This window comes from Passer montanus, unplaced genomic scaffold, assembly GCF_014805655.1.
Source record: "Passer montanus isolate IOZ18808 unplaced genomic scaffold, ASM1480565v1 scaffold129, whole genome shotgun sequence".
In the NCBI taxonomy this organism is placed as follows: Eukaryota; Metazoa; Chordata; class Aves; order Passeriformes; family Passeridae; genus Passer; species Passer montanus.
In genome coordinates, this window is record NW_024359721.1 from 470,924 (window position 1) to 487,622 (window position 16,699).

The 16,699-nt window shown below is 41.4% G+C and overlaps 1 protein-coding gene across 3 annotated transcripts; it reads left to right on the forward strand.

Moving 5' to 3' along the window:
• Positions 1 to 10,096: 10,096 nt before the first annotated feature.
• On the forward strand, positions 10,097 to 15,250 carry CUNH18orf21 (chromosome unknown C18orf21 homolog). Of its 3 annotated transcripts, none has more exons than XM_039698721.1 (5): positions 10,097 to 10,402; positions 10,516 to 10,642; positions 11,241 to 11,440; positions 14,428 to 14,636; positions 15,042 to 15,250. In XM_039698721.1, the coding sequence occupies exons 3-5, from the start codon at positions 11,327 to 11,329 to the stop codon at positions 15,193 to 15,195; spliced, it is 477 nt and encodes a 158-aa protein (XP_039554655.1). In that variant the 5' UTR covers positions 10,097 to 10,402; positions 10,516 to 10,642; positions 11,241 to 11,326; the 3' UTR covers positions 15,196 to 15,250. The 3 variants fall into 3 exon arrangements, with proteins under 3 accessions (XP_039554655.1, XP_039554653.1, XP_039554654.1); XM_039698719.1 differs by having other exon boundaries at positions 10,239 to 10,402; positions 10,516 to 10,538; XM_039698720.1 differs by lacking the exon at positions 10,097 to 10,402 and having other exon boundaries at positions 10,608 to 10,726.
• The last annotated feature ends 1,449 nt before the right edge of the window (positions 15,251 to 16,699 follow it).

Here is a 16,699-nt window from a genome sequence, read left to right on the forward strand (position 1 = left end):
TATCTGCAGGTTTTGTTGCCATCAGAAGGTACCAAACCCAATTCCAACAGTAAAGACCATAGCTTCTCCCACTGTAGCTGAAAAGGAAAATGTTACTAGGCATGAATAGGAGGCTGTAAATATATTACAAGCACTCAGCTGCTGTATTTATATTTACATGAGTATCACGCTGCATGCCATTCAGACTAAAAACCTCATTCTGACACAGGATCATAATCTAAAAGGGGCCAAATTAAATTTCTCAGTTCTGGGCACACATAGGGGAAGTCTGGGTTTGATCTAGTATCCGGCCTTTCAAGCTCACGTTTATTTTCACTCCAGCTCCAAAAAAATATTGGTGGATAATCCAGAACTGCTCATCCAGGAAAGACTCCAAAGGCTGCCAAGGTCCAGACTACAGTCCATGGAAAAAACCAAGTGCACAGATTTGTTGGCAAGAGATGTCTTTATCCACGCTCAATTTGCACATGTTCTAGAGTGGTTCTCAAAAATGGAACAACTTTGGGAGAAGAAGTACGAAGGAACTAATTGAACCTGACCTGTGAACGCTATGAATACCCCTTAACTTTAATGCAAAGGAGCACCAAAACGTAATTCAAGGTAAGCAAAGAAACCAAAAATATTCAAAGTAACCAAAAAAGTAACCAAAAAATTACTGCAGATAAATGAAAAGGAGGAAATGGTTGGCAGGAAGGGTTGCCTGTAGGACTGGCAACATCATGGTAACAAAATTATTTTAGAGGGCAACTCGTGTTCTGATGCCACAGCCCAGTTTTGCAATCATGCTACAGGCACCAGGATTTTTAAGATATTACACCCACATCCCATAATACTAGTCCACACCCTGTTTGGTGTCTTCCTCTGCAGTCTGGCCCACCTTCTTCAAGGGAGAGGGATTTGACTGCACCTGCATGGGCCCTGGAGTCAGGAGAGGAAGAGGAAGCAAGCAGTGCTCATTTTCCACTTTCCTCAAGGCTTGTTCTTTCTCTGCAGAAAAGCACCAGAGCAGAGCAGCTGAACCTTTATGTTTTACAAGGATCTGTGGATAGTAGGGAGTTCAAGGACTGGATAGCCCCAAGCTGGAAAGTCCCATACGGAAGAACGATAGAGAGGAGGGGATCCCAACTACAATGTTTTCCAAATTAAATCCTTAGAGGGTAAGTCCTGGCTTCTCTCCCACCACCCCTGTAACAACATCAGCTCAGACCTCACAGGAATCAGGCTAGGGGGGAGATCACTGTCCTGACCCATAAGTCCTATAAATCTCACTCACTCTTTGGCTCAGGAATACTAATACGATTGCCACATTTGGTGTCTTCACTAAACTTGAAAAAAATAAATCAGTAATATGGGGAATTCAGTATGTTGCTTTGTCTTCACACTTCTTTTAAGTGTCTCCAACTCCTGCAAAGCAGTGCATCACAGACCCTTCCTACCTCATGCCAGGGAAAGATGAACAGCATCCCTGCATTGCTCTTTGACTTTTGAGGTTTTTTGAATGCTTTTACCATCTATTAACGAAACTTGTCCCACACCAATTGGTGAGTTAATTGCTGTCGAAGCAGATGGTAAGACACGCCTGAAAAAAAATATTTGGCATCTTCATTTCATGTGAGGGAATGTAAGACGAAAATTACGTATTTTCCATTTCCCGACAGCTGAAACAAAAGTTAAAGCAAGCTTTTACGATCAGCAGAGTTTGAGGAACAATTACCCAGCTCCAGTGCATGCATACCTTGCATCTAGCTCCATCTAATTCCCTCTTCTGTGGTTTATTTGCCTCGTGGGCATGCCATGTGCAGGAGGCTCATTGACTGACAGCATGATATCGAATCTGCTCCAGGCACTGGTGCTCAGAGAGCAGCACTGTGAAGAAATTCAAGATACCAAAACCAGGAGCAAACTCATAAGGTACTCATGATAAAGAGGTAACTTTTTTTTCTATATTCCCTGCAGTTATCTTGGAGGGATGCTGGCACAGTAGCATCCTCAGTGGGGAACTACTCCTCAGTGCTGACTTCCCAGTGTTGGCCACCTTACATATCCAAACAGAGATATAAATAGCACAGCATTATAAAAATTAACAACAGCACCAGAGGTCTGTGTGAGGATCAGACCTCAAAACCTGACACTGCGGAAGAGATGCTGCATTGGAGCTATTCAGGCAGAAGGATCCACATTTGGAGAAGGAAGAAGAGCTTGCCAATTGGCATTCCAGCAGTTAGTTGCTGGCCAAGATTTTCAAGGTTGAACTTTATACCCATAGCTTCACAAAGGTCACATTTAGCAAACTGTTGGGGCTCAACAGAGCAAAGATACATTTGGCTCTTATTCCAAGGGCCTTTCCTTGATATTAATATTGATGACAGTGGAACAAACATCTCAATAGCTGCACAGAAAGGCCAATGCACAAATGTGCTATACTCAACATATGGTAGAAGTCTGAAGCCTTTCAAACCAGTTAATGAGAAAGCTATCAACAGCAGAAGGAAAAATCTAAAAAATCTGAAATGGGAGGAAGAAGCCTATATCCTACGATGCTAATTTATATTGTTGGAGAGGAAAGTACATGGCAATGTTAGATATACTGAGGATTTTCAAAAGTTGAATTTATTTTTGATTTTATTTCAAAAATAGTGTTTCAATGAATATGCATCATGCTGGGTTTGTGGCACTGGAAGTGTGTTGATCACCATGGTACCTGAGCACTCAAGCCAATGATTAACCAGCGGAGCAAATGAAACAGAAGCTGAGAGCCAAAATGCACTGTGACAAGCTCTTCACAGACCTTATGCATGCCACAGCATCTCTGTCTAGAATTCCCTCAGGCTTTCCACTGTCTTCCCTGCTCTTAGAATAACCAGATTTTTTTTTTCTAAACAGTGCTAAGGGATACAGAGATCTCAGACTGGCTCAGGAGAAAGGAGGAGATAGAAAAACCCAAACAAACAAACAAAAAAAACCCAATACATAAATATTTTCATCAGAAAAACAATGCTTAAGCACACAGTAAGGAAAAAATAATTTAAAAAAAATAATTTAATTCATAAATTGGTTATGAATTGACAAACTTTGTTACATCTGCCTAGCTGTCAACCTAGTCTTTAAAACTACTGTGCTGAAAAAGAAAAACAAGTCTTTGCTTGCTAAGGAAATGATCTTTCAAGGTACTGATACAGACTATATTTGAACACCACTGTTAGCTTTATCTAATAATAATGAAAAGAATACATAAAAACATATGGCTATGTACCTTCTTGAAAAAGACCAGAGATTGCATCAGCCCCTCCCCACACTCCAAACAACCAACAAGTTAACACAACTCCGATGATGTTTGTTTAACATACATGTATACAACTAGTGTGAACTTTTTATGGCTTGGGATGCTTAAGCAGAGGCTGCTGGATTTTAGAAAAAAAAGAAAAATCTTCCGTTGAATTATCTACCCCTTGCTGTTTTGTTTTCTGCACAAAGTCTCTGAGGGGCACAGGAAAGCCGAGGGCCTTGCATGCAGGCCAACTTGACAAAGGTTAAATCCTTCCAATACTGCAGAATTGTGCAGCTATAATACAAGCCTCATTGAAGAAGTTTCCTGTTTTCCATCACTAATCAAGGCAATGATACTGCATTCTAATTAAATTGATGTCACGTGGAGTTTTTCCTCTTTACTGTAGCTGTTTCACACTTAGGAGGTAATTACATCCAGCTTATTCTTTAGAAGAGGAGTAGGTTTTGGGGACGAGGCCCCATTATCAGCAATGAAAATCCAAGTGCTCACTTCCTAGTGCAGATACAATATGTTGTGCCTCAGCAGAAGCAGCAACAACAGTTTTGAAGCAGATACGAAGTGCTGCACCATCCACCTATATTTGACTGTGAAACTCTGGATTAAAGCTCACTGTAAGCATCAGCCTGATTCTGTTACCTCCTCTGTGTCTAAATCATATCCATCACTGTCATCTCTAAAGATTCAGATCCTCTGTGCACTTCATCAGGCATTATAATCGAAGCTAATGAAAGACATGTTTGTTTAGCTGTTGTAAATGGCTTTGAAGTTCTTGGTTTCAGCCAGGATGATGAATGAAGGATGTCAGCTGGGCAAACAGCTTAATTTGGAATGAATTTAGCTAAAATGGATTACTGAAAAAGCAATATGGATTTTTAAAATTAATATTATTTCACATACTTCAGCAGTAAATATTTCACTCCTTCTTACCATCTGAGTCACCAGGCATAGAACTGGAAGAATCAGCAATGACACCAGCTTCTCAAACACAAGACTAACTTAGGATACTATAAACAGGTGTGAAAAGCCACTTTTCGACTGCAGCAGGGAGTACAGCCCTCACACAGTTTATCCATCAGCTGACTACATTTCTATCGAATAGCAATTCTGCAAAGCAGCCTGAACATGGTAATTAAAGCATTTTACAACAAAACTCAGAAACCAACAACGGCAAAGAACTATTCCATAACACTGTTATTTATTAGAAGTACCTGGCTTTTATTTTCCCTGGTGCATTTTCAAATGAATTAAAATAATAACTTAAGGGGAGAGAAAATAATTTTTAAATGGTGGTAGGCTTTTTTTCCTCTCCCAGGTAATATGGACTTAGGAGGAATCCAAAATAACAGCATGATTGTTGAAAATTACAGGGTAAGGTTGGAAACCTCTAGAGGTCAACTAGTCCAGCCTCACGCTCAAACTAGTGCCACCTTAGAACAGATAATTCAGACTTAGAAGGGAAAGGAAATAACTGAAAGCAAAAACAAAGAAAAAAAATTAAGTCTTCCTTTTGCACCAGAAGGAAAAAAAATGCAAGGAAAAATTTTCTTGAAACATGTAGTTCTTCTGTGTTGTTTGTAAGTATGACCAACCTGGAAAATAGATTAAAGCTGCCACCTTTGGTTGACCTAGTTCCCTTTCTGCCTTGATGCAGGGAACATTTAGCACAACGTGTGGCAAACTCCAACTCAGTTGCCAGCACTGCTCAGCCACACTGCTGGCCAGAAAAGGCTGGGAACGCTGCATGTTCAGCTCCAGTGACAGGGAAAACGCTCCATATCATTCATTAGCAGCCTGCTCCAAGTTAATTAAGGCATGGAGCTGACAGCTGCTGAAGCAGGTTCCACCCCATCTTTTCCTGAGAAAGCAAGGCCTCCAGGGCAGGGCCTGGACTCCACAGCAAAGAAGAATAGGGCGAGGGAACCTTGCAAGATCTCAGTGAAACCCAGATGACTCATCAGAAAGTAAAACGTTTCTATTTTGGCAAGAGGCTGAAATAGCAGCTCTGGGTTGTGCTGCAGCACAGCAACAAATGACCCTAAGTGCCCGGGACAAACTCCTGTGCACACTGACATTCCTAACAGCAGGGGCTATTTCACATCTCATTAAGCAAAGGCGTTTACATGACAATTAACACATTAATTAGTAGCATCTTTTTCACAGGTGAAACTTTGGCTTGAGATTTCAACATTTTCAGACAACTGCTCTGTGAGTCAAAATTAAGGAATAGTTTATTATGACTCAAGGTGACAAGGACTTACAGGCAGAACTGGCATAGGAGTAGGTACTGAAGGACACTGCAACCTGGCGATGGTCTTTCCCATAACCTGCACGGAAGGAGGGCCTCCTTGGACACTCAAAGCCCAGCCCTTGGCATGGGCAAGGTGGCAGGCTGGCCACCTCACGAGCTGACCATAAACAAGCCTAATATGCCACAAAGTCACACGGGGACAAAGCAAGGCCTGGACCACCAGGAGCAGTAGCAACCACTTCTCAGCCCCAGCCACTGGCCTGTGTGGCTCCCCGCTACAAAAATCCCTTTGACTGTATTTGTAGAGACATAACAACACACAGCAACCCTGCTAATTTCACTGAAAATAGGCATCAGTTTCAAGGGAATGTTTACTGCCCTACAGCTTCACATACCTAGATACAAGTTAATAGTTTCTACCAGAGACCACTTTAAAGAAGGGTTGGCACTATTAAGCTGCATGAATATTTCTCTCTGAGGTTTTTGTTCAATACCATCTTTAATTTCTGTTATCTTTTGAGATAATGGATTTACAAGCATACAAGAAGATGTAGAGTACTGGAAGTTGAATGAAAGGAATTAAAAATTGGAAACTGGAACTTGCAGCTTTCAAGATCAGATGGATTCTGATAGTCATTGGGTCCATTCCCTATCAAATGGATGTTACCAACCCACAGGATATAGTGGCATGCTTTGTATACATTATCTTTCACTTCCCTCAGGTACATACTGCAAGGAAGCTGTGTTCTAAACAATGTATAAACTAATAAAAACACACTGATATTTTACATGTTTTGGCACTCAAAGCATAGATAAATTATATGTATATATAGTATATGTATAAACTAATAAAAACTAATATTTTACATGTTTTGGCACTCAAAGCATAGATAAATCACTGTGTCATAGCCTCACCTATGATACCACTTATAAAATAAATCCAAGCTCAGGAGGAGCACCAGATAACTTGTCCTTTAATTATCTTTTAAAAGCTGATGGTTTGTTTCAAAATATGATTTATTTATTTTATTTATCAGCCTGCCTTGTTTCAAATGGGTACTGTCTGACTGACCTCTAGATACCCTTGCATTTGCTCTGTGATATCCCCAGAATGTCAATGCTTTGATTCTTCATCTTTCATTTCCCAAACATTTCTTATTGGTCACTTCTGGTAGTGGTGGCAGCTGAAGTGGAAGTTTATCTTCTGATAATCTGTACTGCTTTAATGGTTCCCAGCATCCTGAGGATATTTTCCAAGTGTTATGGTGACACCAGCTGAGATCTTGGCAATAGAAAAGTGTTTCACATGTTTATTTTCTAACTTAGTCTCCTGTGGTTTTTTCTGTTTCCCCAAACCTCTGCCACCCCCTTGATTTCTATGGCTTAGCACCTTTTGTTATTACTGTATTCTTAGTGATCACTTCTCAATATCTTTCTGATTAAAAAGCCTTTGAGAAAGCTGAGGGCATTCCCACTATGCATCCAAAAATATCTTAATAAATTTCTCCAAACCTTCAAATCACATTTGTCTAAAAGCTGAGCAAAAATCCCCTCTAAAAGGAACAACAATAGTCATATCTTTTTATATATTTCTCTGTAAACTAGAGTCTAGTAACTGTAGCACGTAAACCTTGTAAAATGATGAGCATGTTTCAAACAGTTCTAATACAAAACATGATATATAAAACAGGTCACTGGTTTTAGCATGTCTCCAAAATAACATATGCTTGGAAAAGCTTATCCTTGTAGCATCACTATCCTCTTTTTTCCATGAGACAATGAATCATGCAGAAGCATGCCTGAAAAAGCAAAATTCTCATAGAATTTCTATCACTCAGTGTGTTCATGACTTTTATACAGCTGACTGAACATTTATTATCTCACGTGAAAGAGAAGCTGTGAGTTTGCTCACCTTTGTCACCTGCAGGATCTTTGAAATGCCTCCTCTCCTGTTTCTTCCAAAGAGTACGTTCCCGCATCTCCCAGTCCACTCCCGAGTCCACTGAACATGCAGACATCAATAAGTTCTGGCTAAGTTATCCTACGTAACTCTGAAGAAAAAAGGACAGACTTGCAGATGCTGCAGAAGGTCTTCTTTACTCTCTTTGAAAATTTTGTTTTCTTGGTGGTCTGTCACAGTCAGGTCTCCGGTAGTAAACTGAACAACCTATCCTCCTGGCTCTTCTTTTCTTCTTTTTCTTTTCTGTAAACACATAATCAGGGCTTCAAATCCTTTAGGCATCACAAACTGTATTTCTCTATTGCCCTCTACTGACTGCTGGCTCACTCCGCCTTCCCGGAGAAGCGGCGAGCAACAGATACGCGGTACGCGCTCCCCGCCGCCCTCCCCCGGATCGATAATGATACACGATGGCCAAAAGTCAACACAAATCATTCTATTTTTTCCTTTGTTACAAAACACCAGGCAAGATTTACGGCCTGCTGGCCAGCCGTGGTAGCTACAAAGCGCTAAACAACAGAAGCGGGAAGCAGTTTGTAACACGGCTCTGCTAACGTGGGCTTTTTTTTTTTTTTTGGTGAACAAAAGCCAGGAAAAAGTAGAGACGAATGCGTTCTGCCTTGAAATGCGGATGAATTCATGCCACTGATGGCATAAATACTGTGCCGGGGATCTGAGGGTTGTCTGGTTTTAAGGGTTTGGTCCTGCCAGCACTGGATGCACAGAAATACTGCCTTTTGATGGGAGTTCTGCAGGAAGGGGCTGGTAGAGAGCCATGAATTTGAGGCCATGGTTTTTGGCCATTTCCCCCTTGTCTCCAGTGCTTTGTTTAGCACATTCAGCACCGCACCTAACATGGGAAAGCCTCATGTGACGGGACCCGGGATGAGGCACATTGCCCTGTGTGTGGATGGCACTGGGAGTGGCTGTCTGCCCTGCTTGTTGGAGAAAGATGATCCATAATGCAAAGAGAATCCGGCAAACTAAGATGAAAAAAAAAAAAAAAGAATGACCCAGTGTTGTCTCAGGAGCAGAAGGAGAAAAAAGTGTAAAAGCATTTCAGACAGAATGGAAGACACTGAGGGAGAAAAAGCAGGGATAATAAGGAGTGTAAAAGTAATGGGGGGGGGGCGAATATAAATGAATCCTTTGCATTGTGTTAGTCACTGCTTAATAAATACAGCACGTGCTGGTTAATCAGGTGGCTCAGGCACTTGTTCTCACAAGAAAAAGTTAATCCACGGTGCTGGTGCAGATGCTCTGGCCCACCTGCACCACTCCAGGGGCAGGGAGGAGTCAGGTCCCAGCTCCAGGCAAAAGAAGAATCCCGAGCACATTTCCCTTTATCTAGGCAGAAGCTGGGAAAGCGCTATCTTGCCTCCCCATTCTTCCTCCACAACCAATTTCCCTAGGGAATAAACGTGTTTTAAAAATTATAGATGCAGACCCACCCCTCAAAAAAGCATTGGAATCATTTTTGTTTACATGCGTTCAAAAAGTACTTTCATTTTCCCTCGCCAGTATTAATAAATGGGAATACTTCATTTGCCAAAAAATCTGTAGACTGATGGACACTGATTGTGTTTTGAATAGATATTACATGACATCTCTGCTCTTCCACTCAGAAAAGGTAGGAGCTCGCTCAAAAATTAGGATCAACAAAGCCAGCAAAAGGCAACAAAAATGTAACATTGAAAGATTAATTGAAAAAATTAGTTTCATTAAAAAAATAGAGTCAGCAGAGGCCCTAATTATACCTATTATGAACATTTCCTTAACAAGTCCAGATTTATTGACTGTGCAGTAAAGTTGTATTAAAGGAAGCCTTGAAACTCCTTTTTCCCATTGTTTTTCTATTTTTAAAGCCCTTGGCTACTCTGTGTCAGAAAATAAGAAATAATTACATTTATTCAAATTCCTTGATAGAATACCAAAGCCTGCTCAGCTGAATACCTCTCCTAAATGAACACCATTACCAATAGATCAAAGGATAAAAACGTCTAGCAAATGAGCACGTCTGAGGGAATTAATAAAACACACATCAAATGGTGAAAAGCTGAAGGGTTTGGTTTTGGGGCTTTTTTTTGGGGGGGGGGGGGTGGGTTTTTGGGGGTTTTTGTGTATTTGGTAGGGGTTTTTTTGTTGTTGTTGTTTTGGGGTTTTTTAGTGGGAGCACATTTGCTGAGTGATAAAGTCTGCAGTCACCAAAATCCACGGAAAAGGCACCTCCAATAAAGAGCGTGACAGATGAAGTTCAGCATCAGGCGATTTCTGGAGCTGCTGCTGCAGATCTTTCACCTGACAAGCCCTCACAGAGAAATGTGTGGGGTTTGGAGTATGTGTTTTTTTTTTTTTTTTTTCACAGAATCACAAAATTTTTACGGTTTGAAGAGACCTCTGGAAATCATCCAGTCCAGCCCCCGTGCCAAGGCAGGGTCCCCTGGAGCAGGTGGGATTGGAATGTCTCCAGAGAAGGAGACTGCACAACCTTTCTGGGCCAGCCTAAGCGCTCTGCCGTCCTCAGCGTAAAGCACCTTGGTTTTTCCCCTAAGGTTAAAGTTTCCTTTCCTATCGGAAAAACTTTTCACTCGGCCGGGGACACGAGCGGCTCCCGGGGCGGGTGTCGGGCTCCCAGCGGGCTCGGGCGGGCTCGGCTCCCGCGGCCGCTCCGCGCTCGCTGTCCGGCCCCGGGCCCTCATGCGGGGCCCGCCCCAGCCCGGTACCCTCTGCCGCGGCCGCGGAGCCGCCGGGGCTCGGCCAAGCGCTGCACATCGCCCGCCTTCCTTTCTCTTCCCTTCCCGTCCCTTCCGGCGGGGCGGGCGCTCGGTGCCATGGGGCGGCGGTGGCAGCTGGCGGCGGCGGAGCAGCTGGCGGGGACCTGCCCGGGACAGGCGCGATTCCTGCTGTAAGGAACCGCGGCGGGGCGGGGACGGGCGGTGCGGGAGCCCGGCGGCGAGGCGCGGGATGTCCCCGCCCGTGCCCGCGGCCGCGCCCTGACGCTTTCCCTCTCTCCCGCAGGTGGATGCTCCGCAACTCCCGAGGCGAGTGAGGCGCCCCGGGCGCAGGCGGTGGAGCGGGGCCGGAGGAGGGGGCTCCGGAGCCGGGCAGCGGAGGCTCGTGCCGTGGGAGAGCAGCGGAAGGACAGGAGCGTGGGGATGAGTGCCCGCTCGCCCTTTGCCTCCCTTTTCCCCGTGCCCCTGCGCTGCCGGCAGCAGTGGCGAGCTCGCCGGGAAGTGGGGCCAGGTGTCCCAGGGGCTTTAGGGAGAGGCGCCCGAATCCAGCTCCGGCAGCAGGAGATGATGAGGCAGATGCCAGGAGCGAGCCTCTTGTTGGGTCTGAAATTTATCTCAAAGAGTTTCCTCGTTTTAGCCTGAGATCGTGTCATTTTCTCACACTTAAAATGGGCAAAGAGCTTTACAAGGCCTTGGTGACCCTGATGTGGTAGACGATTGTAACTAAGTGGAACTCTTTACAGAATTGTGAGCCTCTAGAAATTTTTGGGAAGGGATTAAAATTTTTCAAGAAAATCTACAGTTACATATTGTGAAAACTTGTGCCATGCGTTAACTTCCTCTGAATTGTGCTCAGCTGAGCACATTCTGGTGCTCAGCTTCCTCTTGTGTTCTAGTGGCATCTTAAACACAAAAACATATACCTAGGTAATGTTAAAATTGAAACACACAATTTTAAAGTTTGCTTATAGAACATAGTTATTTTATCCTTTTGCTTTTATTTATCTGTAGGTGACGAACGTGGATTAGAAAGGATATGTCCTTACTGCTTCCAGTTCCTGGTTCCTGACAGCTACCGAGTGCGCCTCAAACCAAAGATGAAAGTGACTCCACAGATAGAGAAGGTTCTTAAACGAGAGGCAAAGAATCATAAGCTTAACATGAAACAGACAAAGCTTTTGAGAAAGTACAGGGAGTCAAGAAGCATTCTGGTAAGGACAGTTATTTGGAACTGGCATGTACATGACATTTCCCTAAATTTCATGTTCCTATTTCAGTGGCAAAAAAAGAAGATACAGAAACCTTTCTCTTAGAAGAGGAGCCCACACATTTCTTTTTCACAGGCATAAGACTCTTCCTTTCTTTTTTTGGAATAATTTTTATGCATAAATGACATTTTAAAAATCTATCTTCCACAATAGATAGATCATGAACACAGGAACAGTAAGCTTTTCTTGTCGAAAAAAATACCTTATGACCCCACATATTAGAGAAGCTACACAAACATCTCATTTACTGCCTTTGTTTCAATTTATCTCTTGTTGAACAAATGTTTTGACACAAGCTTTACTTCTTGTATTTCACTAGCCTCTCGTGGCTTCATCAGATTATTATTGCCATCTATATTGTATTAATAGAATTTTTTACTTTTGTCTGAATGTTACTGCTTATAGAAACTCTCTTAAAAGTACACTACAGAGGTAATTTCAACAAGTTGATGTTTTTCTTGAGGCCTGAGTTATTTTTCCTAAAAGCACTCAGGAATGTGACATTTAATTACTATTGGAAGAGTAATAGTAAACATTTTACCTAGTGTTGCCAAGGTATGTACTGTTTTTAAAACAGGTTATGTATGTATTTAAAAACAGTATGTACTTTTAAAACAGGTTGTTGTAATAAATGAGACAGCACCCTATTGTGCCCAGCAGTTGCTGGCACACTTGGAATTTTCTTGGATAAGAGTCTGGTGGTTACAGGAGTAAATTTTGTGAAACCAAAAATGATTAAAGAGTCAATTAAAAATTTTAAACTGAGGAATATATCACCAAGGGTTTTGGCTGTCAGAGCAAAATAAGAGGCTTCATAAAGGCACTCTCCCCAAATTGTAGATCGAAGTTGAGCTTCAGAAAGGACATCTGAAAAGGTTCTTCACCCAGAGGGTGGTTGGGCACTGGAACAGCCTCCCCAGGGAAGGGGTCACAGCACCAACACTGGCAGGAGTTCAAGAAGCATTGGGACAACACTCTCAGGCACATGCTGTGATTCTTGGCATGTCCTGTGCTGGGCCAGGAGTGGAAATTTGATGATGCCTGTGGGTCCCTTCCAGCTCAAGAGGTTCTGTGGTTCTTCAAGTGGAAATGCTTGCTTTATTTTTCTGGTGTCACTAATGTTGAGGGTACATTAAGAACTGTCCCTTTAAGCACCTGATGAACAGAGCAGTGTCCTATGAAATGATGATGGGCTCTTAGACTTTCTGTGTAGCTGGAGAGTGTTTGTTGGGGACACACTGTGCATTCATGTGAGTAGTTTAAAATTCAGTTTAAATAGGTCCAGTTTAAACTCTGGGTAATATTTTGATCTTGGTATGTAATTACAGTTTGCTGTACTTGTGTTTTGTTCAGTTTGAATTTGTCCTGTGGATTATGATTTAAGTGTTTCTTGTCTTAAGTCTTTAAAAATGCTGTCAGCAACTGGCAGCTTTCAAATTAGCAATGTAGATCCCTGTAATCTAATACCTGAGGCTTGTGCAAATGAAAATTCCAGTGTGGTTGGAAATTAATGTGAGCAATAATGTGACAGGTTGAACCTCTGAGAACTTTCTTAGCAAGTAGAACTTGATTTTAGATTGCTTCTGTCATAAAAAGGCATGTAACATAGGGACTGTTTCAAGGCTTTAAAAATTTTTGAAGTGAACTGCTGATCCATTTCAGGGAATGGAAATTAGCTGCGAAGTGCTATGATTAATCCAGTAATTCCTTCATTGTAAAGTGGTCACCTCCATTTATATTCCACGCAGTGCTAAGTCACCATGAAATGCTGAGTTTGTTTCCCACCTGAATTTAATTTAGAAGAACTAAAAATACATTAGTACCTGAGCATTAAAATAGTTAATGCTATTTCTTTTTTTTTAGTTTGTTAGGCTGACAAAATACAATGTCTAGAGGAAGTCAAAACACTTAACTAAAAATGTTTCACTTCAGCATCTCTAAATGTAATTTTTAATAAACTATCTGAATTTATACACTTTGAAATGAAGAATGATGTGGTGTAGATGTTTTCAAAACTGCTTAGACATTTTTGTGACAGTCTTTTGAGTATGTTATTTTTAACCAGAAGCGTCACATAACTGTTTTTCTGTCAGTCTAATTGGTGCCTCAGAAAGCTGTCTGGCTGTATTACTTTCATATCTCTTAGTATGAGTAGTTGCCATGGCAGTAAGGGATATCAGGAATGCCTGACAGCCTCTGACTGGGTGATGTGATCAGTTCTGATGCACCTCTCAGCCTGGTGTGCTGCTGAAGTTCCCCGCAGCCTAGAGGTACACAGAGAGAAGAGAAAGTGCCCTTTGTTTCGAACATCCTCCTTATTGTAGTAAGTACTTTTGCCCTAATACAAAGCCTTGTCTTTGTTCACTGAGACTTGCTGTTTTTGGTAAAATGGATGACTGGGTTTGAGAGTTTGGTAGTTTAAATATTTTATCCCAAGATTCCCTGAAAAGTGTGCAATATAACTTCATTGGGGGTAGAATATGCTAATGAATTTAGATGGCACAGAATGTCACATTTTTTAGCCAGATTCCCAATGTATAGGAATACTCCAGTATACTCAGTATGTCTTGTACACTCAGAATATGATTTGCCCAGTTCAGGTGCTGTGTCATGCCTTGACAGTGCTGTTCTCTGTATTTCACTGTACAATATTACATTCAGCAGTATGGGTCTCCGGAAATTAGTTTGTAGGGAATTGGAGTAATCTCTAGATAAACCCAAAGGACTTGTTTGGCTTAAGAAGCCTGAATTAAAATATGAGTTACAAAATGTATCTTTGTACTTTTTAGTATCTCATGTTTCACTTAAGCAAATATTTAATTTGTGTCATGGTATTTGTAGAACAGTTTGGATAATTCTTCTAATGGCTTTATAACATAAAGGTGGAAAGACTGAAACACAGCTTGATACTTCCTTTCTTCTCTCCACAGCTGGTTACTTGCAAATCTTGCAACAAAACAACAAGATACTATGGTAAAAGCAGGGATTTTCTGGCAGCCAAAACACAAAATTGTGGCACTCCAGATATCAAATCTAGCCTGAAGACACCAGATGTAAAAATTCAGTCTGCAAAGAAAATGACACCTGCAAGCTGTAGTAGGTTGGGATCGAAAGGGAACACTCCCTCATCCCTTTCCAGGTACCTGTTTCTTTCCTATTTAAAGCAGACCTTTGCCAAGTAGAGTGTATTAAATCCTGTTTATTTTACATCAGTCATTTAATAAAGTTTAAATTGATAACTTAGTGTGTTTCTCATTTGGTATGGTTGAAGAGATCAATTTTAACTTTCTCACCTTTAAAATCAAAGATTCTCATGAAAAGCCACTGTGTGCAAAGAATGCCCAGTTACATTTGTGTCTTTAATACACTTTAATGTCTGTCCTAAAATTTGCATGACAAACAATTCTGACTGCTCACCTGCACATAAAAATACACGATTTCTCTTGGATATTTTTCACTCAAATTATATATGTGTGCTTTCACAGTTGCTTTATGTTAATTCTGATTTCTCCCCGTTAAGACATGTGAATCTTTTGTTTTTCAGGACACGTGAATCTGGACAGACAACAACCAACTCTACTTCCAAGACTCCCCGAAATTCCAAATTTCACTTTTCTAAGCTAAAACGGATGCTTGACCTAGAAGAAAAAGAGAAAAACCAGAAGGCAGATTTCAAAACCTTCTTGACTTTACTTTAGTTATATATTATTTCAAAGTAATAAAGATTATAGCAATAAATTTGCTCCAGTTTTAGTAAATCAACAAAGTGATTTCTTTCAAACGCAAGCTAACGTCCTGTACCTTGTGGAAGCATAGACCATATTTTTTAGAAGAAAGGTCTGTTTTTAAGGGGAGTGATAGTCTGCCAGAGGGAGATGTAAAGATAGCCAGTTTAATATGCTTGGGAATCTTGAACATGTTTTGCAGTTTCTGATGCCCCAAGAATTAAAAGCCAGAATTTATCCTTTGAGCAAGCTGATGATGACCCCATCAGGACCATTTAATTGTCAAGATTAAAGATTTTCAATTTATGTTTGGCAAGAGATGAGAGGAGAAAGTATAAAGTCCCTGTTCAGGACTGAGGTTATAGCCTGTCCTGCATACAGTCTGCAGTGAAAGTTCTGTGGATGGTGCTTCATATTCGCCCCTGAGAAATAGAGCCAATTAGTTAAAATCACTTACTTTCTTGGATTTAAAGGTCTGTATTTTCCTTTTTCTTTTGCTAGTTTAATGAATAGTTTACTTTAAGTGCCTTCAGACTCAGTGAACACTGCTTAAGAAATAGGACCAGCAAATAACTTGGTGGACTGGGAAGCAGTCCAGGGCAGGGGAGAAGAGTTTGTTGTAAACTGTACTTAAGAGTCTCAGAGATTGGCATATAAGCTTTTTATATCTCCTGTACACTTGCACAATAACTGAAGGATGCACTGCTCATTGTCTCCTATGTACGTGTAGGATAAAATGAACTGCCACTCTTTAATCAAAATACAAACCTTGGAGTGTTGCCTTTTCCAGTGTAGAACTTGGCATTAATTAATCTGTTGCTGTACTTACAATCCAGTCCTCTGGAAAAATACTTCATTTTGTTGATGGAAAACATTCATTGCACAAAAGTGTTTGAAAATACAAATTTTGCACTAAATTTTCCCATTAAAAGTACACACATTAGGTACTGCTGTGCTTCCCGTGAGGCCAATGTGAAACCTGCACAGGCATCTGCTGTGTTTTAAGGTGCCCCAATGTGTTTGTTAGATCAAAGCACATTTCCCCATTGTCCCTGTTTACAGTGCTTTTTACACATCCTGTGGTCTCAGGAGCATATTCTTTTTAGATAAAACTGCAGAGAAGGGATAAAAGACATGAAGCGGGGAGTACAACCAGTGTGCAGAGAAAGCTAATGGGTGATCTATCCACAGGATCACAGGAGAGCTTGTCTAAACTATGCATTTCCAAAAATGTTTTGTGGGTGGTAGGCACTGAGCTACAGGCATTCTGAACACCAAGTGTTGTTACCTTTGCAGCACACTTTGTTAGCAGAGATAGAGCCTTGTCATGCTCCAAACAACATATTTTTTTTCCTTTGGAATTACCAGAGTTATCAGATACATCAAGATGTGATGTTAAAAGGGATTGTTATTGTGAGCTATTAGACTTTATTCTGGGAACAAAGGGAAAGAAGTCATTCAGTACGTGCCTTTTCTT